Here is a 24,668-nt window from a genome sequence, read left to right on the forward strand (position 1 = left end):
CCAACTGACAGTCAAAAATGAGATTTCCTTTCTTGTCTATGCCTATGCCTGGGGGTGGGGAGGGGGGAAGGGAACGTTTTGTTGCTTTTAATATGAGCTTCATTGGATTGGTTTGTCTCTCTGGTGCAGTCGTGACGCAGTGTTGTGTTTTATCAGTGCCCACCCCCAGCAGAATTCTTTGCTTAAGAGGAGGCAGATTTTCACCTACTGAATAAGAATCTGGACTCGCATTGATGCTTCTCAGTGTTGTCTTATGTGCTCTCCTGTGCCGGAGTGAATTTTATCCCCGGACTGCCTGGTGTAAGTTTACAGCCCTCTTTCTACCCTCTGAAAGTTTGCATGTTCAGATGTGACTGTGCTGAATGATAGGATGTCTATTTTAGACTTCAACCTGTATTTCTGATCAGGAGGGAAGGTTGCTAGAAGAACTTAGCTCATTTTTCTCTTGAAAAAAACTTTTAGATACTGGGTGAGTTTTAAAGACTTCTCTGCATGGTTTGCTTTTATAAAACGTGGTTTTGGTAACCATGAACACTTGTTTTCTCTGAATGGATCTTGAAAATCTCTAGTATTGAGTCATAAAAACTACTTGCCTGTTAGAAAGACTTTGTTCAGTCACTGAAGGATCAAATTGTCCTTTAGTTAGAGAAAAATATATTTATCAGCAAATGCATGAGAATCTGTTGATACTTCACCTTTCTTACTTGTTTGTAGAATTGCTTAAAATGACTGCTGTCTGTGTTTTTAGTGAATGTTTTCAGCAACAAAATCTCATCCTAGATATTTTATATCCATTTTTGACATTTCAGTGGTGGGAAAAGAAGGTTGATAGGGACTAGGAAAAGGAAGCATCCTCTGGAACTTATGGAAGCTGACAGTGACAGTCCCTCCCTGCACTGTTAAACTGGACAGGAATCCTTGGAAAGCTATCAATTTCAGTCTTGTTTCCATATCAAGTAGTAGCATGAAGTATGCTTAAACACATTGTGAATGTCTTAAAATAAGAACTGATTGATACAAAACCTGCTTCTACTGATGTGGTAATTGATTTTTTTTTTAATAGTAAGTTCGGAGTGCTTTTTGTGTACTGGAGCATTAAACTTGCATAATGTTTGGCCTTGTGACAAGTCCTGTGCATGTAATTTAGAGCCATATAGGGATGTTCTCAGTCTTGAACCACTTGATTCAATACCACCTTTCATATCATGAACGTAGCGTTAGTAATTTAAAGTAAATAATTTGTGAGCCTTGTGGCCTGAGCATGAACTGGAAATGATAAGGACTATTGATAAGAACGATGTTAGTAGCTCTGGTTATAAACCAGGCTTGGTTTCTATGCAGTGCTGCGTTCAGTACCCGTAGACTGGAATGCCAGATCTGGCCTGAGTTTATACACATAGGTGGGAACCTGACAGATCAGTTTTATGTAAAATGCAACAGACAGAAGTAGAGAGGGTATGGACTAACCTCCCAGAAGCTGCTGTCTGGTAAGCATTTTAGACAGACTTTTCCGCCACTGGTAGCTAGAAGTGAACCTGCCTGTCAGTACAAATCCAGTGCTGCTGTCAATCATTAAACATCTACTGTTTTCAACACTGCAGAGGAAAAGAAATTGTCCTCCCTTGTCTGCCTTGCCATAATGCAAGGCGGAGTAGTCATAAAAATTATTTTGGGAAATGTTACACTAGCTGCTGTCCTTTGATTTTTGTTCATACTTGGGCAACAACAAATCAGTTAAAACCGGGATGTCGCAGAATCTCTGTCCCATCCAGAGCAGAAGAAAATTTTCAGCTGCAGCATGGGTCAACTTCTGAGAGTATGAGAGCTGCATGCAGCATGATTTATGTGTGGTATGAGCTGCATACCTTTCAGTGCTTCACAAGTGCTGTAGGTTCTTCCCTAGCTTTCGGTGAAGAGAAGATTGAAGGACTTTTATGGGATCTCTGTTTGTTCCTTTGTGTCACACAGTTGGATTGCTGGAGGGTAATGCACTGTGATTACTTCCTTAGAATTTGAACTTAGTACTGAGCTTTTATTTATCCATTCATTCCTGCTGTTAGATACTTCTCTGTTCTCTTTAGCAGCAATTTGTTTATCAAAACCAAAAATCCCTAAACCCTGGCATCTCTGATTTTCAAATTTAGTATTATTTTTTTTCACTAAAACTTGTCTAGGCTTAGTAGTGTACCTTGAATAGCTTCCAGGAGACCTGTCTTAGTAAATGTCCATATATAAACATGTCCTAAAATGATCTCATGCTTACCATGAGATCCTAACTTTTTCCTGAGGATTCACTTGTCATTGTGCATGAATCGAGGTGCTTTTTAAACTAGGTTTTGTTCTCATCTCTCCCTTAGGGAAGAAATAGCACTCTGTGTTGACAGAGTTATAACAAGCTGTTTAGTGAACAACAAAATACAGTCGGAGGGGGGTGTCTGGATCATCTGCCAGTGAGGCAGAGGGATGTGCTGAGCATTTCCAAAAATCAAATTTTTGTCGCTGAGGTGCAAGTTTCTAAGTCCATTTAAAAGGCTTCAACTCGAACCTTGTAAGTATGGTACACTGACTATGGACCATAAGAAAACTCTCTTAGCTAAAAAAACTTGCCTTAATGCAGAATTAACTTCTTCCAGCTTGAAACGCCATCTCTGTGCATTTCTCTCCAGCCATTAGAGATGCGCGCTCCAGTTCCTGGTCCTAACACAATTCCTCTGCCCTGCTAATGCCCAAGTGTGAGTTTGCAGCATGGCAGATCAGGTTGGGCTGGTTCAGGAAGAGTTATCCTAAGCCTAAATAGGAAAATGTACGTTTCCATCCGGAGTCTGCTGGGGTAGCACAGCACACCTGACTGCAGAGGGGCTATCAGTCACAGAGGTAACTGGGAGGATCTCCCAGCACCCAGTAGGTCAGGTGGAATTGCATAGAGGCACGTTGATGAAATGTAAGTGAGAACAGGAGAGACACAGGTTGGTGACTTCCAGGTGTCACACATGGAGCAGATCACCTGCCATTCCCTCCTGTAGGGTGTTTTTTCCAGTTTCTTTTTCATCCCAGTAACAGCATGAAACACCACAGGCTCTTGGGTTACATTAGGTGATATGGGGCATAGTTCAGCATGTCTGAGCATGCCAAATGTATTTTGGGCTCTAGAAAGAAGCATGCTACAAGATTTAGTCTGTATTTAGTCACTGGCCTGCTTTGCAGGATATTTTGCATTTCTGAAAATGTTCTCAGCAGAGATGTGCCTTTTTCTTCTTTTTTTTTATAAGCATTTAAAATCTCTTACCATTTTTTTAAGGTTGCAAGTAGTAACACCTAGCCATTCAAAGGCAGCCTACATGATAATTTTTAAGCGTGTTTATTCCTTTTTTCCTTTTGATTTCCATCTTGTTAAAGACACAGCTTGGCTGCTGCTGTGCTGTTGCTTGTGCCAACACAGTGGACGTCAAGTTGAGTCTCTCAAGTTTTGGAGGAAGCTCTGTTTTGAACCATCACCTTGCATAAAATGACAGGAGGGGTGACTTCTTACTTAAGACATCCTTTTCTCCTGAGGCCATATATCCTATTTCACAGGGAGGGAGTTTATGTAGCTGCCTCTCTGACCCCTTTGCCAAAAGCCCTGCTGACAGTCTCCTGGAGACTCTTTGGCCTTCATGAGGCAATTTAGGAGCACACATATGCACACTTGAAGTCTTAATTTCTTTGGGACCATCTGGAGGAGTTCACCCCACCCTCTCCCAGGGAAGCTAATAAAGGCAACCTTGTGACTTAGTGGTTTATTTTGGAAACTGCAAGAACTCGCTGTGGCTGGAGGAGCCAGATTTGGCAAACATTGTCCCATGAATTCTGGTGGGGGAGTGACACAATCACCCTGCTCTTTCTCTCAGTCCCAGGAATTGGTCACCATAATAAATTGGTAGGTTGGTTGATAAGTGGAGAAAAGACAGATTTCTATTGGGAATAAGGGTGTGCTTTTATCTAGGTGACCCAAAGAAATGGGTCTTGTATAATCACAGTCCGTGGATTCATGCATGGACCTCAGTCAGCTTTGCCCATTTTCAGGAGCAGAAACTGGGGCACTGAGGCTAACTTGGCAAAGGTACTGTGGAAACGCATGCAGGATGAAGAATTTAATCATTAATCTCCAGGATCAGGGAAGGACCCTAGTCCAGTACTTCATCTCCTACCAAAAATCTGACATGCATAATAGAAATTTTTTAACAAATGCTTTTAGTGGGGTTTTGTCTTCATTCACAGGCAAACAAGTGCTAACTATAATTGTTTCTTCCAAATATCATTAGCCTTTTCTGTTTCTGTCAAGTCCTTTTCCACTCAGTGGGCTGAGTGCTCATGAATTATAAAAAAGCAACAAGCCTTCAAACAGAAAACATGCTTTGGTGCTTTGTTTTCTCATGTTATCTCATAGTATAAAAATCCTTATACAAATGTTTTTAGTCATTAAGACCTTCTGAAATGTAATTTTAGAATATTTTAGAGTGTAAGGCATTCAAGGATTGATGTCTGCTCCATGTCTGGAAAAGACTGGAGCAACAGTTGTTCAGCCAGTTTGGAGCCTGCAGAAAAAAAGAGGGACATCTTTTTTTGCTGAATATATGTCTGTAGAGAAAGCATCAATCCTTGACATCAATTTTAGAGTGTTCTAGGAAACACTTATGGAGAGATGTTTTATTTTCCTCTTGGTTGTTCCCAAGGATCCAGCACCTCAGGAGTATGCAAAATCTCTTTTAATTTTTTAATTTTGCTATTATTTCAAGGGTTTCAGAGACCCTTCCTCCTTGCTACTGCAGGACCCGAATTGCATTTGGGTAATTGAAAGAAATTAAGCATGATCTTGAAACTGTGCATGTGGGAATATTGTATGAAATTAAAGTGACTGTGGGGAAATAGAGGGTGAGCAGGAGGTGGGCTCAGGGCTTTAATCTGACATCCCCTGCTCTCTAGAACTAGAAGAGGTGGAGTTGGCTGATGCATATTTGCTGCTAAATGTTCTTTTAACCCCTTACCACAGGACCACAGGATGTCTTTGTGGTGGCCAGTAACAGAAGAGAATTGGCCCTTGGAGGAGGCAGGTTGTTTGGGAAAATGTACTTCTAGCTTTTGACCATCTTCATGTCACTGTGAGCCTTATAACACTGTTGTGTGATGAAGGTTTGGATGATGAAGGTTTTATTTTTTAAACTCCCTTTCTCCGTGTCCATTTTTTGCTTTGAAAGAGCTTACTCTTTTATCAGACTAAGAAAGATGTAATTCAAAAGGCAGTCATAAAACTGAAACTGCCAAAATAAATACTCAAAGATATCTGTGACAATAGTTTGAATATAATAACTGTTAGTAATTGGTAACTATCTATAGGAAAAAACAGAGTTCAGTTTTTTCATGGCACCTTTTTCATAGACTTCTCTAAACCAGTAGAGATACACGGAAATATTGAAATTATTGTGTTGTTTCAGTGACTGAAAAGCTGTGAGGAAATTGTATTCTTACTGCATGGGATGTGATAACAACAACAGATGAATATTAATGTTCTTCAGAGTATTTTCAGTGGTATTTCCTAGACAGACATGCATATAAATATTTTTTCAAAGGAGCATATCCATGGCTGCAGCTGATAAAATGCTGAGAGCTCTGCTGAGGTCAGTGGAGCTAGGTGTTCTGTATCAGCTGGGAGTCAATCTGTGTGGTATTCTTTACGTACTCTATATGTCTTATGTTCACTGGGTGCAAAAAGCCAACTGGAATCCTCCTGCTAGAAAGAGGGCTTATTGCTCTGCTTGGTAAATTCCACAAAAACAAAATTCTTAAACTTCCTAAATCGTTTTAAATTGCTCAAAAGATTTTCTTGGTCAGTGATATTGCAAGAAACATATTGCTTTGGAGGTGACCTAATTTGAATATTTTCTGAATTGCTTTATGATTAGAGCAGTCACATGCTGAGGTAGGACCCCATTTGTGGGTTTAAATCTGTTTACTTCTGAAAACATGCATTGTTATGAGCTCTGCTGAGTATTCCCCCCTTTTTTTAAATTTTCTTTTCTTTTTTTCTTTTTTCTTTTTTTTTTTTTTTCCTCTGTTGCAGGACAGAACATCGCAGTCCTACCGGTTTGGAAGCAAAATATGGAATGTGTTTCACTGCTGACCGAAGGCAGCCAAATGAACAGTATTTATAGTAGTTCGAAAATCAGCAGTTAGCAGTTTCTTCACATTCTAACACTACCCAGCACTTTCCAGAGAGAACTCATTGTTTACAAGAAATCTGCTTTCCAAATCCGTCGGTGCCCTCCAGCCTTGACTATTAACTATTTGCAAAGGGGAAGCAAATCTGCAGTTTGGGGAAAGATGGCATTGGATGAGTACCTGTGGATGGTCATTGTGGGTTTTATCATTGCTTTTATTTTAGCTTTTTCTGTCGGTGCGAATGATGTTGCAAATTCTTTCGGAACGGCCGTGGGCTCTGGTGTTGTTACTTTACGCCAGGCTTGCATTTTGGCTTCAGTTTTTGAAACCACTGGCTCAGTATTACTGGGAGCAAAAGTAGGAGAAACAATTCGGAAAGGTATCATTGATGTTAACCTGTACAACAACACTGTCCCACTGCTGATGGCAGGAGAAGTGAGTGCAATGGTTGGTAAGTAATGCTTTCCTATTCCAAGTAATGTTTGTTCTGTGTTTGTCACCCTGTTAATTGTGAGCATTGTGAGCATTGTTAATTAAGTCTTCTGGACCTGCACATCTGTTTTTGTTTGAATGCAGGAGCCTGTATTCCTTTTTAAGTCTCCTGTGTTTTTTTTTAAATGCTTCTAATAATTTACATTTTTCAATGGTTCAGCCACTTAACTGACAGATGAAAAGAAATGGTTAACACAATGTATCCTATATTTGTATAAGCTACTGAAAAAATGATTTTGGAGATTTTTGTGATGGTAAATGGAAAATATAAAAGTCTAGCATTTATGTCTGTACAGAAGATCCTACAGAATCAACAGTTAGCGATAAGTGTGTATGAGAAGGAATAGTTTTTTTAAAAGTTACAGAAAATCCAAACACTGTTGTGTAAACTGATTGCCTGACTGAGTGATTGCAATTAGTCCTATTAGTCACCCTTGCCCATGGCAAAACTAAGAGAGCAGTAAAGATAATCAGACATTTAAGGTCTTTTTAGTTTTTCAGACCCAAAGGACAGCAGGTCAGCCCTTAGAGTCTGCCCCCTTGCTTGTGTTTGTAGTTAACTAAATCTCTGTGCAGAACAAACAGCATATTCTGAGGTAAGTAACATTAAGCCACGGTATTTACTCTTTATGTGCAAGAGGCTTTGTGAGCTTTTAGAGAGCTCCCTCCCGAGCAAACCTGCTTTTAAAGGGCAGGAGGCAGCAGGGAGGAAACCCTTTATCTGTGGGAGAGGCAGCCCCGGCAAGGGGCCAGCCCTCCCACCTCAGTCTGGCAGCTGGGTGATGTACACAAGCATTGCAGCATCCTCTGCTTGAGAGGGATGTTCCACTTAAGGATTTTCTTCCTTAAACCTACTTAAACCTGACCTAAATATTATTTCCACCTATCCCTTCTAACCTCCTCACACTTTTTACGCAAGACCTGCACAGGAGTTAGGTGAGTCTGTGCAGAGATTTACTACCTGGGGTTATTTCCCTGTTTCCTTTGGGAAAATGGAAAATTGAGTGCCTTTTAAAAAAAAAGTTCTTTTATTTTCATGGCTCGAAATGGACATTAAGTGACAGTTTCTGGAGTTGTCTGGGGTGGCTTTGTGTGCCTGAGAGTGTGAAGGTAGTTCCCTTGGTTCTTTGGCTGCTCCTGAGCCTCCTGAAGATTGGCCACCTTTCCTTGCCCCAGAGGAAGAGGGGTTGGTTACCAAGAAATCACTGGAACAGCAGCCACTTCCACAGATGGTCCCATTTTAACGTACCTCAAGTGCTCTTGCCTCCACTCCCCACCCCATCAGTTCCTCTTTCCTGATATTTTGCAGGGTCAGCTGTAGGTATTTGGTCTTTCCCTCAAGGTGTAGGGTGGATTTTTAGCACCATCCCACTTGCATTTGTTATCCTTGTGCCTGCTGAGATGGCTGTGTCTCTTCCCATGGGTGAGCCGGGAGCACTGCACACCGTCTGAGTGTAAGTGACCTGTGTGCTCTTGAGTCCCTTTGAAGGAAGGGTCCGTTTTCTTTTCTGGATCTATTTCTGGTATCCTGATCCTGGCAGGGCAAAGTTTTAAGTCTCAGATGCCCCCTGCAGAGGCAACTGGCCAGAAGCTCAAAGAAAACAACTTATTTGCATGTGTATTTACATAAGTCTGTGTGAACTTCATGACCAGTTAGATTCCCTTCCTCCAGCAGGCATTAAGAAGAAATTCCACATTATAAGTCTCAGAATTAATCACAAGTTACAAAATGCAGATTTCAATTTTTTTTTTCCTCAAATCCACCTCCAGCTTTTCTCTGGATGCTTGATATTTTTTTCTGTGTTTTCTCTGAACCTTCTTGGGTGTTTTCTTTTCCTCTTTTTGTTTTCGCTCTGCATTTTCCCCCACCCTGTTCTCTCATGCCTCATGATCATGTTTTTGCAAATGGATTTAGCTTCTGAATTTCAATGAGGCTTAAATGAGTCAACAGTCTGGGAGAGACCAAAAGTCACTGTATCCTCTTTCCAGATGTTGGTGGAAGATCCTTTGATGCTTGCAGCAAACAGCAGATGTAATTTTCAGGTCAACGTTTTTCTCCTAAGAGAAAAGGAAGCGGGAAGTAATGGGATTGAAATTTTAATATGTAACATTTTGTAGTAATTTGGAGCACATTAAAATGTTGTTTATTAGGCAGATGAGAAGTTAAGGACTGTTGCTCTTGGGGGTAAATTGTAGTACTTGCCCGGCATCAACTAATTGTCAGGTTTTTGTCAGGACTTGCCCCTGTGTTGTTCTAGAGGTTCTGGTGCGAGCTGAAGTCAGCAGCTGATGTGACTGAGGAGATGCCACCAACAGAGAGGACATCCCAGCCAGGATTAGCAGAGCCAAGTACTAATCTAGTCCTGCAGGTGACATGGTATTTGGTGCGGGCTCACAGCTGGCACGGAGCACCGGAGCCTCAGGAGAATGGATAAGGTGCCCTCAGCAGCAGGGCAGCGTGAAACGCACCCTGGCCAAACACTGGTGCAGGCAACTCCTGGTCAGAGCAGTCTGCAGCCAGCCCCGTGTCTTTAGGGGATATTAACTGAGGTGAAAGGGTGTGGGCCACGGTGTCCACAGGCATGAAGGGTTTGAATTTGGGACTCTGCGACCCGGCCTAGTGAGCCTCCTGCTTCCTAAGTTAGTTTTGCAAAGGTAAAAGTTGAGAACATATATTTTATGTTAAAGAGGATTTAAAGCTTTGATGTAGGTAGTTAAAGCACTGCAAGGCCCAGAGTAAAGTCCTGCTCTGTCTTCCTTTGTATTTTTTTCTGCTCCTTAACATGCTTCCTTAAACTTCTTTAGATTATGCGTTGTCCTTCTCAGACCATCCATCGATCCTTCACTACCTATTTCCTTCTCTACTGTTTGTTTTCAGTTGAGCAATCTGGTCTAGTGGAAGGTGTCCCTGCCCATGGCATGGGGTTTAGAATTAGATGATTTTTAAGGTCCCTTCCAACACAAACCATTCTGGGATTCTATGAAGTTAAATAAACAAAAAATAGTTCCATACTCCCTCTCTTTCCCCTGATAATAAACCCAGTCCTCACTAGACATTTGCAGTGCAGCTGTGGCTTGGTTACATTTCCCCTGTTTTTTATACTGAGTATTTAGTAATTACATATCTAAGGGTAGCTTAACTTTTTATTTGGCTTCTTTCAGATGCAACCATCTGATTTCTCCTTCTCCTCACTTCCATTTGCTGGTCTCTAAGTTCATGTCAAAGGTTTCAAAGTGTTTTTGTTTTTATTTTAGTCCAGGGGAAAAGAAGCCAAAAAATTCAAGAGCAGGTGTTCCTTGATTGATCTAGAATTTCCACTAGCAAGAGGAGTAACAGTTGTTTTGGGATAGTATGCCAGGAGAGATCAGTTTTACAAACTGATTGACTTCCAAATGCAACCACTTATGATACCACCAAATCACCGTTTTCAGATGGCTCTGTTTCAAGACCTTCAAACCATCTTCTTATGTTGGAATTGAGGATGGAGGTTGAAACTTTGGGTAGTCTGCCAGCATATGTTCACTGACCTTGCTTTATCACCCGTATCTGCTGCAGATCTGTTAAGAGAGGTGGCATGAGCCAGAAAATTCAGGATCTCTTGTGGCAGTCTGATTACTGCCAGTGGTAACTCAATACATGAAGATTTAGTCTTAAGGCCATGAAGTATTACAATAAAGAAGAGATCTTTGTAAGAATTCTCTAATATTAGGGGAGGCCCACAGAAAGCTTGTGTCACTCTCAAAAGTATTTTGGTGTCCTGAGGTTAGTGCCACTGCAAGAGGAGCAGGGATCTTGTGCAGGGATCTTGTGTCTTTGCAAAGTGAAAAGGAGTCAGAGCATGGAGCTGCATGCTCAAGAGCTTGGTGGCCAACTGTGTCTGATCTAACTCCTGAAAGAGGTGCTTGGGGTACTTTTTTTCCCCCTGCACTCTTGGCCAGCATCCTTCCTGGATGTCTGGTTGGAACGCCAGATGTTGCATTTACTTTATAGACCATCACCCACTGTCTCTTACATAGTATGGGGAACTTATTTCCTTATGCCAGGGTATCTTTGGCTTCTCCATGGCTAACATAAGCCTTTACAGCAGTCTTGAATTTCTCCTTGAATCCTTCTTGAATTTCTCTGCAACAATGAGCTGCAGATGAAGGCAGTGAGAGAGTCCTTATTCTTTCCTCAGTCCGTTTTTCCTATAGAGGACTGGATGGCTGTGTATCACTGAGATGAAGCAAAAAACTTTCTCTGTCCCACAATTTTAACCTTTCTCTGGTAGTATCCAAGTTTAAGAGCATGGATAGTTCCCTAGTGAAATGTGAATGCCTCCTCACGCTGATCACCTGGAGGCTTCCAGAGTCAGCTGTCAAGAATGAGGTTTTCTAAGCTTGATGTACACTGGGAGCAGTTTGTGTACTTAATCAGACAGGCTGGAAATACTGAAAGCAGACCTGTCATGAATTGTAGGGCACCATTAGTCATAAACAGTCATAAGTAAGATGTAGCATTCAAAGCTGCTATTAAACTGTCTTAGTATCTGCTTTTAGAGATGGAACAGGAACAAAACCCTCTTTAGAAGATCTCTATGCCTGAGGAGTGTAGGCAGCACTTGTAAAAGAATGTGGGCACATGGCAAAGAATTTTCTACGTTACATTATTGTTGTTGTTGTTGTTTATACCATATGGTTCATTTGTTTCTAGGTTCTGCTGTTTGGCAGCTAATTGCATCGTTCTTGAAACTCCCAATATCAGGGACCCATTGCATTGTAGGTGCTACGATTGGATTTTCTCTGGTGGCAATTGGCACGCAGGGTGTCCAGTGGATGCAGCTTGTTAAGATTGGTAAGTGCTGGCTCTTTTTATGTGTGAGGGTATGTGAAATAGTGTGTGCTGCCTGCGAAAAACATTCCCAGAGATCTGCTTTGTGCTGATAGCAGTCCCTCATTAATTTATTTTCCACCCCAGTCGTGTCATTCAGAAAATGTACTGGTGCCATGTTCATTAAGGGCTGCATGGTGTCTCCAGTGGAGGAAGGGTTAAGACAAAAGTTGTACTCCCCCAGTGGGAAGCAGGTAAGCTGGGGACACATTGTCCCTCAAGAAACATGCTTCAAGGTGACATTCCTCCTCTTTTAATTCTCCTTGTGGCAGCTTATACTACCCTGTTCTTGTTCTCAGCAATGTGAACGCTATCATGTGAATGCCCACAGTCATGTTTCTCCACCCGCCACTTTCAGGGCATACAGCACGTTTAACTCACAGCCTCCCATTGCCAAGAACAGTGGCACATCCAAGCAAAGATGTGATGGAGTGTTTTATTATTGTTTTGGAAGCCTTTGGAACTCAAAGTGCAGCCTAAAGTCTCTATTAAAAGGATTTTATGCTGAAGGCATGGTAATATATTAGAACTTTAGCAATGCATGTATTTTTTACAATTCTGTCAATAGTAAAAGAGTTTTCAGTGACAGCAGAATCCATCTGTTAAGCATGCTGCAAACAATAAATCACTGTGGATGAGATTTCCAGAGTGCTGCCCTAATCCAGTTTTATTGAAATCAGTGGGAGCTTTGCCACCTACTTCAGTTAAATCAGTCCTGGACACTTGCAGTGCTGGCCTGCAAAAAATGTACACACATCATACATTACAGCTGATGCTTCTGTGGCATTTTGGAACTTGAGACTGTTACCCTGGGTGCAGCATATCATCCTGCTAGATGCAGTTGCTTTCCACTTGCTTGCAACGTTCCTGGTCATGGTGATTAGGAAATTACAGCACGTTCTTAGACTACTCTGATTCAAACTACCAGAAACTTTCCTGATGAGTTTGATTACTAAACTTGCAAAATTAGCAGGAAATGCTTTGGCTGTTGTTTCTAATGGTGCTTAGCATTACTTTGACTTTCATGAGTGTCAGTGGACGTGAAGTTGCACCTGTTGTAAATAAACATACAGGACATTCCTTCCAATTGTAAAAGAACTGTTTTAAATTTATTGCTCATTAACAATGTACTTAACTATTATGCAAGAACTCACTTTATTTCAAGTTTCATTCTTTCTTCAACACAGTTGCCTCTTGGTTTATTTCCCCACTGTTATCTGGCTTGATGTCTGGAATCCTATTTGTGCTGATCAGATTCTTCATTTTAAACAAGGTAAAGAAATCTCACTATTGTAATGAGTGCTTAGTATGAAGGTTGTGTTTTAGCCTCCCATTTGAGTGCTGGCATTTCCATAATTGAAAGTTTATGATTTCTTTTTGGAAAGGAGACCAGTCATTTTTTTCAATAGCCATTTGAGTTATACTTGCTCTTAGCAGTTCAGAAAGCTCACAGTGAATAATTTGACACATATTTGAAGCTTAGAAGGTGCTATGTGATAATTAATATTGTATAATCTGTTTGGTCAGAGGATGGTACATTGAGGCTGTTTTTGTATTAGTACAAGCTTGCTGGCATTGACTTAGCCTCACAATTGCTGTTCTGACTGTAATTTAAACAGAACAGTCCTTCCTTGGAGATACTCTAATTGGTATTTTAAAGTCGTGAAATTTTAAGCCTTGGTTTTCCAGCACATCAGACATTAGAAGATGGGCATCTGCCTATTTCATAGATTCTCAAGAAACATGAATCAATGGATTTTAGTGACCGGAGGTAACATCAGTCCATGTATCTCCAGTGCAAAAGATGACTTGCCTGCCACCCAGCATGGTCTGGAAACCTGAACTGCCTTTTCCATTTCTCTCACACCATTCAACTTGCTAAAATGGGAAGTGAAGTGCATGACAGTGACCTAAAATAAGGGACACTATATTAGCAGTTATACAGGGAACTTAAATAGATGAGGGATTAATTCTTTTGCTATAAATAGCACCACCTGTAACCTCAGCTTCATCGTTCTTTATTTCTGCTCTAAATAATTGTCAGTGATAAAAACAGATGATAGATTTGATCAGATTCAGCTCTGAATAAAAAATAACTCAAGTTGCAAGAAAGGTAAGGAAAGATTCCACTATTGTATTTAAAGCTGAGCAACTTAAGAAATTAGCCATCAAAATCATGCAAACACTGGTATTAAAGCTGTATATTTAAGCATTCAAGAGGCAGAAAAATTCAAGTTAAGGAAATTCCCTCCCAACTGCTCTCTGTGCCATTCACAAAGCAGTAAGATCTGTAGAGCTTCTGACATAAGTAGGTAGTGACTTGTGTGCATGCATAAAAAAAGAGCAGCTTTCTAGCTTGTGAGTCTGTGTCCTGTTATAGGGCTCCATGCCCTTGTTGGGAATGTCTGTGAATAGCAGCTGGCCCTGCAAATACAGCCCATCTGCATCCTGCTTGGGGACCGGGCATAGCACAGGGTGACTACAGCCTTTTCTCAGCTCCCTTTCATGGCAGCAAGAAATAAAACCACATTAGCTAGCCCTCAGCTTTGCCAGGCTCTTTGCAAACACACGGAGCCCCTCGAGAGGCCGAAGCAGTCCCTCCCAAAGGCTTTGTCCGTGGCTCACACGGTGCGTTTCCGCTGCGCCCTCAGCTGAGTCTTTCCTTGTGAGTGCCAAGAGCACGAGAATGCAGTGGACACCAGACACGGTGCCGTGCTAAACGTTGCCTGCTCACTTTGTGTGTGTCACTTGCTTAATACAGCCAGACTCTTGGGATTTCGGAGATTTCTGTTAGCTGGTAGGAAGTGCCAGGCTGTCTCAGTCGAAAGAGAGAGCTTAGGAATATGGTTTTGAGGTGGATGCCTTGCACTGCTGCTTGTAGCACTGGTCCAAAACATCAAAGCCCTCTCCTGCTTGGCACCCTTCAGTCGTGCTAAGTTAAAGGGACTCCTCATCTTGGACACAAAATAAGTGAGAACACACCTGCAGAAAGAAACCTGCCCGCAGGTCACTCAGCAGCTGACTGGAAAGTATAACGTAACTCCCTGGTTCCCATTGACAGTGTCAAGCTCCCCCAGAGTGCTGGTATTTGCCAGGACCAGCATTGTGAACTTGGGTGTAACCAAGCAGGCCATCCTTTCCTCAACATCCAAAAGCTCCATCTGCCTGGCACTGACTCAGGAGCGCGTGTTTTCCACATGGAGGTTCATGCTGACATGAATAATCTGGTGTGAAATCCAGCTAACATCTCCTTTTTTCCGTGGTTTCTCTGCAGGAAGACCCTGTGCCCAATGGTCTCCGCGCACTCCCAGTGTTTTATGCTGCTACCATAGCTATTAACGTGTTTTCCATCATGTACACTGGGGCACCAGGTGAGTGAGCCGGGGAGGCATGGGAGGGAGGCTTCCCACAGTGTGTAGGGATGCTCTGCCAGTGTCACCCAGACACCACAGGGTTATCTCCAGCGTTAGGAGTTAACGAGGGCAAGAGTAAATCATTCACCTCCCCACATGCTTCTGTTTGTGTGTGTGTTTTTGTGACACCCTCCTGATCGCTCTGGTTAGTGGGGAAGAGCACAGCTACAAAAAAAAATCTGGCTTTAGAGGAAGAGAAGTTACTGAGATGCAGCTTTGGCTTTTAAATGTTTGTGCATCAAGGAGTGAAGGTTCAGAGCAGGGTGAGAGAGCAGGTGCTGTTTGCTCTCAGTGTAATACCTTCAATCCACTGACATCAGCAGAGTCACTGTTCTGGCACGTCTGGCTCCAAGACTATTATTTAAATTTACTTCTTTATTTCCTTTTAATGATAAGAATCCCCAAACCTGTTTCTTCATTGAATGCATCTTTGTTCTTTAGTGTTGTGTTTTGATTGAACTCAGTAGAAGGAAATGAAGTTGAAGGACTTTATTTATATTTTTCTATATTTGTATATTTTATGTGCACTTACATGTTTGTGTTTATTTATATGTATATTTATATCTGAATTTTTATTTTTATATTAGTTGAATTTTTATATTGTTGTGTTTATGTTTGTATATTTTTATTCTCACATTTTATATTTATGTGTTTGCATTTATATTTTTATAGTTTACTGAAGTGGTATATATTTAAACACACACTTCTAGCAAAAGAGTTCAGAACAAAGATGTTCAGTGATCTCAACTACTTTGTTGAAGACTCTGGTCATAAATCTAGGTTAGATTATTGCCCAAGAACTATGAATGAAGAGGCAATTGAAGATAGACTCCTGAACATGGCTCTGAATTAAGAAAGCAGGCTTAGAAAGTGACCTTTTTGATTGGAAATATTTCTCTAAAATTCAACACACTAGATGTACTAGATAAATGCAGTTGGTAGACCCTACTCCATAGCATAACATTACTGGAATTCACAAAAACTTGAGAAATTCCCAATTTGAAGGTAACATTACTATTCCTCTTAAGACCGAGTGGCTATGTATCCAAGATGTTTAACAGTAAATCAGCTGTATAACTCACATTTCCTCATTAGTTGTACTGCAGAAGTAGGTCAGGCACTCTGCCGTGACTCATTAAGCAAAATAAATGAAATAAGAATCTTAATGTTCCCTCTGTTTCAGCTTAGCAGTCTCTAAAGTGTGTGAATAAAAAGGTGGGACCCCAGTTTTGATACTGGGAAAAAACATATTTACTCTCCAAGGCCTCTGTTCTGGCAACATTTACTCCCAAGGATGAATTAATCATGTAGGTTTCAAGATAGGCAATGTATATATGGTTTTGAAAGATCCGAGTCCAAGCTCTTTCTTCATTGAGAATCATATTGTTTCATTGAACAAGTGCAAGGATCTGTGTTGGGGGAATAGTTACGGAAACACGAGTTGTTGTGTGGCTGTGCATTGCAGAATGAAGCCTCAGCTGCATTAAGCTCATAGTGCAAGCAAATAAGGGCTTAGAGCAAGCTAAGCATCAGGCTTGATGGACCAGAGCAAAGGTCAGGTAAACACTTAACCCTAATGGGCAACGTGGTTTAATGTGCATTCATTTATAAAAGCACTGCAAACTTGTTTTAGCAGCCCTGATGTGGGGCTTTTACCCTCGGCTCCTTGGGAAATAACATCACAGTGGGGCAACAGGAAACTGGAAGACTAAACCTGCAAATGTTTCCATGTCAACTGTACCTTTAAATGCTGCAGTAACTGGTGATGTGTTAAAAGTCATCAGCTCCTTCATGTTGGCTTTGAATACACTGTGAACACTGGCTTTTCTGCAACAGACTGCTCTTCCACTGCCTAGGATAATTAAGTCATGTTAATTAATGGCTTGCTTTGGTTTTATTTCTTTGTCTTTACAGTACTGGGACTGATACTGCCAATTTGGGCCATTGCTTTAATATCATTTGGTGTGTCCTTAGTATTTGCTGTCTTAGTCTGGATTTTTGTGTGTCCCTGGATGAAGAGAAAAATAGAAAGTAAGTATTATTTGATGAAATTTGAGTGATATAAAATAATGGAATATTACATTTCAGAGGTGGAAGTGCCTTTGAGGGGTCACCTAGTCCAGTCCCCGTCCACAGGCAGGATATGCCTAAACTATTCCTTATGTATTTGTGTAATTGCTCTGAAAAAGCTGCAGTGGTAGAAATTCAAAACCTTGTTAAGCAAGCCATTGCAGTACTAAGTTCTGAAGTCTAGCAGAAACAGGAAAATAAAACCTGGAATATAATCTGATTTCTTTTTTTATTAAGAAAAATTTAGAGAAAAAACTTGTCAGAACGATCATCTTCAAGTGACTGTTATAGCTTTACAGTAAATTGGGCTGATCACAGCTTTAGTTGCTTTGCTAGTCTCAAAAAGTGCAGAGAAAAGTTTCAGGTTTCATTAACAGATGAACAGCTCAGTGTTTTTCTTCAGTTACCTGCTTTGGTGAATTTTATCGGAAGAAGCAGAGATGTTCTAGAATTTTCACACATGAACACAGTAGAGTGTTAGAAACAAATAGGGTGTGTATGAAATGAAGCTTGGTTATTGTAGCCAAGTTAAACCATGCTGTTGATGCAAACAGTGGAAACTTAAGTAACAAGAGGTATAGGTTGGGTTTAAAATTACAGTACTATTCTTTCCTTAGGCCGGTTAAAGAAAGATGCTGCACTGTCAAGGATATCAGATGAAAGTCTTGATAAAATTCAGGATGAAGAAACACCAGTCTTCAAAGAGCTTCCTGGTGCCAAAGCATCTGATGAGAGCACTATTCCCCTTACTGGCTCAGTAACAGAAGCTGCTGGGGCATCAGATAATATTGCAAATGGAAACCATCCACGTGTACCCTATGGTAAGGAGCTAACACAACTTAGAGGGTTTGTTCTCTTCCTGTTTCAATAAGGTTTCTTAACTGCAAGAAGGTCTCTGCTGTAAATAGTAAATAGGGGTTTGGAATTTCCATCTCTAATCCCATTTCAGTGCTTGCTTGGAAAGATGCTCATTTACAAGTGACATTTTCTGTAGAGGACGTAAAATCAATTACATTTTGTTTGGCTGTATTTCAGTTTTAGAAACAGCTGAAAAAAAACTACTTGCCTTTTTGTGTTGCTTTACTTTGTATTCTTAATGGTGTTTCCATCCTATCAAGCAGTGGAAAAATACAGAGCACACAGATTGCTGATGTATGAAGGTTAAATTCAGCATAAAGATGATTAGCATACTACAGCAGGAGATGAAAAGATTTGGACTTCGGTTGATAAGTGTATGACCATTTGGAGTATGTCCACTAGAAAAATCTCACACATTGTTTTCTGAATATATATTTTAAGAAGTAGACTTGTGCATAAAGCTCTTTCTGTTCTGCCACGTGGTAGGAACACCCCTTTCCACTTAGCGGTCTGCTGACTTTGATATCACTTTGCTAATATCTACAAAGCCCTGTAATTTGGTTAATAAATGCCTAATACATTCAACTGATTCTTACAAAATCAAATAAGTCATGACGTGGAGCCCTTAGAGTGTGTGCTTCCAGTTTAAAAATAGCTAAACCCAGTTCTGAATGTTGCACAGTGAAATCCAGGAAGTCAGGAAATGAAAAAGACAGTTTCTTCAGAAACATTACCTGTGATACATTTTTATGTGTGTCCTGCAGTGTATGCTAATATTAAATGTATACAGTGGGAATATAAATCATCGTGTTCATAGAACTAGTATATAGAAAATGTTGCAATAGCTAAGGAAATACTTCTGCAGAACATGATTTTTTTAATTTCTTTTTTTGAAATTATTTTTAAAAGCTATATAAATGTCTCCTAAACAAGTTAATAAGAATTAAATGTCTCTTAAACAGATAAGTCCCAGTATGAAATTGCAGTAAACCACATTTCAGAAATCCTAATTATTCCTATTCAATGTAGACAAAAGCTCAGAAAAAGTAGAGCTTGCTTTACAAGAAAGGAATTTTATGGAAATTTATATTTTCAAAGAACCTAAGGATCTAACCATCAAGCATCACATTCAAATAGCTTATTCCAAGTGACTTGCTGCAGGTCATACAGCATTTCTAGGGAGACTCAGCACTGGAACAAAGCTCTTTTTGCACAGAAGATGAGAGATTGTATTTTGCAGTGAAGTGAATCTTGGCTTATTCACTGCATGTAATGCAAATTGATCTTCTTTGTCCTGTATTCTCAGATGTTGGCCATATTATTGTCTTGTGTTGGAGGAAAGGGGCTTTTGAATTGCATTTTGTGTAAACAAAACCTCTAAATCTCTGCCTTTTTAGGAAGGGCGTTTTCGGTGACGCACACCTCGGTGAAGTCACCTGTTTCCAATGGCACCTTCAGCTTCGATGGCCACGTGAGGAGCGATGGCCACGTTTACCACACTGTGCACAAGGACTCAGGTTTATACAAAGACTTGCTCCACAAAATACACCTGGACAGGGCCAACGATGAGAGGCCCACTGCAGAAAACAACTACAAACTCTTAAGGCGCAACAACAGCTACACCTGTTACACTGCTGCTATTTGTGGCATGCCCGTGCATTCCTCCTTTAAGGCAGCGGATACATCTACTCCAGAAGACAGTGAGAAGTTGGTGGGAGACACTGTTTCCTACTCCAAGAAGCGAGTCCGCTATGACAGCTACTCCAGCTATTGCAACGCAGTGGCGGAGGCAGAGATTGAGGCGGAGGAAGGTGGGGTGGAAATGAAGTTGGCCTCTGAACTCGCAGATCCTAACCGCCCCCCCGTTGATCCTGTGGAAGAGGATAAGGAAGAGAAAGACACCTCTCAGGTCCATCTACTTTTCCACTTCCTCCAGATATTAACAGCCTGCTTTGGATCCTTTGCCCATGGAGGCAATGATGTCAGGTAAGAGGATGAGATCTCACAAACCAGCAATTTTACAGTTCAAGTACGTGGAGCAAGGTTTACCAGCTTTGCTGGTTGGAAAGCACATTCATTTCTGCAGGTAGATGATCATCAGGGCTGTGCATCATCAGTGTCCTTGGTGCTTTCCAGGAATTGCACTGCTTAGTCTAGTCTATGGTTTCTTTTCTTCTCAGGGGTGAAATCGTTCTTATTTGCTGCTAAATAACTGTGAAGTAATTAGTTTAATTTACATTTAATTTTGGCAATCTTGGAGGCATTGAGACTCCACCCAATCCCAGGACAATCCCAGCCCTGCAGAATTTGAAGCCTATTTTAACTGTGAAGTCAGAAACTTTCAATAGATGAGAGGTTTTAGACTATTTTTGCCATTAGATTAATTTCATTCCTTGTCACACAGCACCTCACCATCTTGGTGGCATATGGCTGAAGAGCAGTTTGGTTGGGTTTGCTGAGCCACTGGGAATGCTGTGTATTTTTCCTTTAGGATTTGGCTGGACTGCCTCTTCCCTAGACCTGGAGCAATCCATTTGGTATTTAATAGATGCTTTTTCCAGTATATAAGGTCTCCTGAGAAATTCTTGCAAGTGCCTTGTTGGAGCAGCTGTCCTTATTTGGGTTGTGGCTGGGGCTGTACTGAGTCCTCTTCCTGCTGGACCCTGGCCGTGTCATCCATGCCTTTATGTTGTTGGTTTCAGTGTTTTCAGCAGGACTTTACAGTGTTCATGATTTTCATCCTCCTTTCAGTTCTCCCTAGCCTTCTGGGCAAACCCTGTCCCCCTCTACAAGGACAACACTTACTGCTTCTTGCTTTTGTCAGCCTCCTGATTTAACTCATAACTCATCATGAAAACACTTACAAACATGTTTCTTTGCTCCCTGTCCATTGCACATCCTGGGAATTCAGACCAGGGCTTTCTGAAGAGCCTTTTGTACTTCCTTGGTATCCGCAGGGATCTGGCTCTGGGAAGGAGTCCAGAGGCCCCTTATCCTCTGGATCAGAGGGCAGTGGTGTAGCTTTCTTTCCTCTCAGATAGTCTCTGTTGTTAAAGACCTTTGCTCTGAGCATACTGGCCAAGAACAAAGACCCATGGGAGTCAATATCCAAGCTCTGCAATTGGCCAGAAGGGAGTGCTGAAGGGAACACAGGGATAAGGACAAAGACTGCTGATATTTCTTGTAATGTATCTTGGGAATTACCAGGGTATTATGCAGAAAGATCACAGCCTATCTCAGCAGGTGTCACAGCTCCTTTATTCCCTGGAGGTAATGCTTATACACACTCCTCAAGGACTCACATGTTTATGCAAGTGTTGTATTGTGCTGTGCAAGCATCACTTGCATGTTATGTAGGAGGAAAGGGTAGTCGATTTTGTTAGAAGTGATCTGTAAGGATGTAGTTAGTTCAGAAATCAGATTTGGTGTTGACAGGAGCTGGTCAGGATGAAATACAAAGTTCAGACTCTGTGCTGTATGTGTTATTGCATCTTACAGCCTAATTCCCTTAGAATTTTGCATTTGGACTAGCTTGTTACTGGAGCAATATCCTTTCCCAAAAATTCATATGCTTTTAGTGTTTTTCAGATCCCTAGTTCTGTTGGTGATCCTATCAAATTTGCCAGGAAACGTGTTTTTATTAAATGATGTTTATTCCAAAACCTCTTCTTATGCTGAATTCATGTAATTGCAAAACTAAAGAACAAGTTGGCTTCATTTTGTCAAAGCTGGTAGAAAAGCAGGGAGGTGCTTATGTGTCTAGGACTGGATAGGAACCCATCCTTGCAATTGTACTGAGTTCCAGCTAAAGAATAAAATTAAAGACCCCTTCATACCTAAAAGGTTTATTAGATAAAATTCTCTGGGAATGCCAATATCTCTCCTTTGGATCATATAGCAGAGATGTTTTGTCACTCTTTGTCTAGCGGAACAAAATTGTCTTGGCTCTGCCACATGTTGCATGAAGATCTGCAGAGCTTGAAAGGCAGTGCATTGTTTAAAAAATGATGCAGTAGAACCAAGTGAGTAGCACAGATTTCTGTTCACATTTGTGTAAGAAAGTAAGTCCTGGCAGTCCATCATCCACTGATGACTGCTATCTTTTCATCTCCCTCCTTTGTACACTTTCCTTCTGCTCATTTTAGGTGCTGCTGTCAAGCTGTTTCTCTAATGTTTTTCCTCAGCCTTGAATCCTGTTAAAATCCTGCTTTCCTCTGCATTTGGTTTTAAACTCCTCACTCAGGTATTTAGGATAGCACCTTCATTGTCCACATCTTTTTCTTTGGACGTGACTACAACATTTTCTTTCCATATCCTGGAACTTACTCTTGTGCCACGTTTTCTACTTATTTTCCATCAGTCTGTTTGTTGGTATTCCTTGAAGGGACAGGAGCAGAAAGTGGAGCAAAGAAAGAAAAATAAAAAGCCAATATGAAACTTAAAAACTGCAAGTGATTGCAAGGTAAATGATTGACCTGTTCTAGAGCATATTTAAGCATGGGGCATACAGTACAGACAGAACCATTATGTGGCTCAGAAAAACTTCATGGATAAGAAATGCCCCATATAGTTTGAACAGCACTTTGGTAGACAGAATATCATATGGAGATCTCTTTTTTTTCATTGTCCAGGATCTACCCAGAGACCTGAAAGAGTTAAATCAATATTTTTCCCTCGAGTGCAGAACTAATTCTTAACTAACTCATGGGGTGGTTAGACCCCAGTTTCTTCTGAGATGATGCTTTTTAGCTTCATAACAAAATCAGCCATCTTTGCTGTAGGAGCTGATGTTTGTAGTCATCAGAGCTCATGTTCAGGCTGACATCAGCAAGGATGCTGGCTGGGGCAGCTGTGTATTAAAAGGAGAGGGAGTGATGGTAGCTCCTTATTTGGGTGACTGTTTTGTTCGGACCATCCTCTCCTGCCCCTGCCTCCAAGCTTATGTGCACTGTGTCAAGGGTGCTGGAGCCCTTCCAGGGCTGGGACCAGCTGAGCCAGGCCAAGAGCCTTGTGACACCACCATGCTCATGGACTGAATGAAATCTAAAGAATTTAAAATCCCAACTAAATGTGTTGGGACAGAACTGCTGAAAAAATGTTGTTGAACTTAATTAGCGGCGCCAAGTGAGCAGGTCCCACTGGCTCAGCACCCGAGCACAAAGGGAGTGCGTCAGGTCAGTGCAAGGGCAATGGGAGAATAAAAAGGGCAGGATGGAAAAAAGACCTGGGCCAGGAGCGTGACACAAGGAGAGCTGCCAGCTTCTAAATGCTTGTTCAGAGCCAGCTTTCCAGAGAGGCTGGGAGGCTGGGCTTTGTTGGCCAGTGGGGATTACATGCACCTATGGCTGAGTTGGACTGAACTTATTTTTGTGTAGATATAGGCTGATTCAGCAGGAATTGTCATCTGGAGCTTCAGGGCTGCAGCCACAGCAGCCTACCTGTGTAACAACAAAATAGCAGAACAGTTGCTGAAGCTGTAGGGTTTATGCTGTGTTTTAAAGTCTGGAAGCATGTCTTATTAACTAGTTCTCAAAAACAAAGGCAGATGGGCAGGCTGTTTTGGGCATGGGTATAAAGGATTGCTAACCCCAAAAAGCTAATATGAAACTTAAAAACTGCAGGTGATTGCAAGGTAAATGATTGACCCGTTTTGGAGCATATTTAAGCATGAAGTACAGTACAGACTGAACCGTGATGCAGCTCAGAAAAATTTCATGGATCAGAAATGCCCCATATGGTTTGGACAGCACTTTGGTGGGCAGAAGATCATATGGAGATCTCTCTTGTTTCTTTGTCCAGGATTTACCCACAGACCTGGAAGAGTTAAAGCAGTATTTTGCCCTCACTGCAGAAATAATTCTTAACTAATTCATGGGGTAGTTTAGACCCCAGTTTCTTCTGAGATTATGCTTTTTAGCATCATAATGAAATCAGTCATCTTTGCTGTAGGAGCTGATATTTGTAGCCATCAGGGCTCCCTGTTCAGCAGGGATGCTGGCTGGGGCAGCTGTGTGTTAAAAGGAACAAGGAGTCATGTTTTCTCTGGTCCCCAGCACAGCAGTGGCTGTGGCTGCTCTGCTACTGAGCTGGGAATGAGAAAGCCATGAGCAAACAATGTGTTTGCTCCACAGCCCTATCCTAGCAAGTGGGAAGATGCTTTTGTTGATTGATCAAGAAATCTCTGGACCTTGTTATTCCTTGAATTCTTGCAATCAAAGTAGGATGACCCACAGAGAGATGCTGTAGGTCAGTGTGAGTTCTGCTGATTAAAATATGCTGTTTATGCTGTGAGGAAAGCCTGAGCCTTGTACTCCTACACACCTGTCCATGCATGTGTTCAGTCATTTCTCACACAGATTCCTTCTCCTATAAATGGGCAGCCTCTTGTCCCTTACTCCCCTCCTTCTCTGCCTCAGGCCATCACTTCTGCTGTCACAGGAGAACCCCTGGCAGTGTCAGAATGAGCTGTGTGCCTTGGCTTGTGTGAGCAGGCAGCTACCTGGGCCCATGGACTCGGGCCATGCAGGAAGGTTGATTTAGTGCCCTGACAGTGACAGGAGGCGTGATGCTGCAGCTGAGCAGGGTGACCAGGGACCCTGCCACCACCTGTGTGTGTCTGTGCATGCCAAGGGACAGGCAGTGCTGAGGTTTGGCTGGTAGATGCTGTAGGGAGGAGAAACCTGCCTGCAGTTGTTTCACAGGATCTCAGTTTTCCTGAGTTCTTGCTGCATAAATTGTTGGAGTGTGTCTGCTCTAATTAAATTTCCTGT

At 41.5% G+C, this 24,668-nt stretch overlaps 1 protein-coding gene across 12 annotated transcripts in view; it reads left to right on the top strand.

Moving 5' to 3' along the window:
• The window catches only part of SLC20A2 (solute carrier family 20 member 2), a 57,259-nt gene that overhangs the window by 18,461 nt on the left and 14,130 nt on the right, over positions 1-24,668 (top strand). For 6 of the 12 annotated variants that reach the window (XR_010998120.1, XM_068187380.1, XM_068187383.1 and 3 more), the window contains exons 2-9: positions 157-300; positions 6,098-6,646; positions 11,381-11,521; positions 12,745-12,830; positions 14,832-14,928; positions 16,885-17,001; positions 17,658-17,861; positions 19,296-19,884. Coding sequence is in view for 11 of the 12 variants with exons in the window: in XM_068187380.1 (XP_068043481.1) it covers positions 6,358-6,646; positions 11,381-11,521; positions 12,745-12,830; positions 14,832-14,928; positions 16,885-17,001; positions 17,658-17,861; positions 19,296-19,884 (1,523 nt within the window). In the remaining variant the exon portion in view is untranslated. Of the gene's footprint in view, positions 1-156; positions 301-1,341; positions 1,488-4,643; positions 4,923-6,097; positions 6,647-11,380; positions 11,522-12,744; positions 12,831-14,831; positions 14,929-16,884; positions 17,002-17,657; positions 17,862-19,295; positions 19,885-24,668 lie in introns of those variants that run through there. The other 6 variants (XM_068187374.1, XM_068187377.1, XM_068187378.1 and 3 more) reach the window with 3 other exon arrangements.

This window comes from Anomalospiza imberbis, chromosome 4 (genome assembly GCF_031753505.1).
Source record: "Anomalospiza imberbis isolate Cuckoo-Finch-1a 21T00152 chromosome 4, ASM3175350v1, whole genome shotgun sequence".
In the NCBI taxonomy this organism is placed as follows: Eukaryota; Metazoa; Chordata; class Aves; order Passeriformes; family Viduidae; genus Anomalospiza; species Anomalospiza imberbis.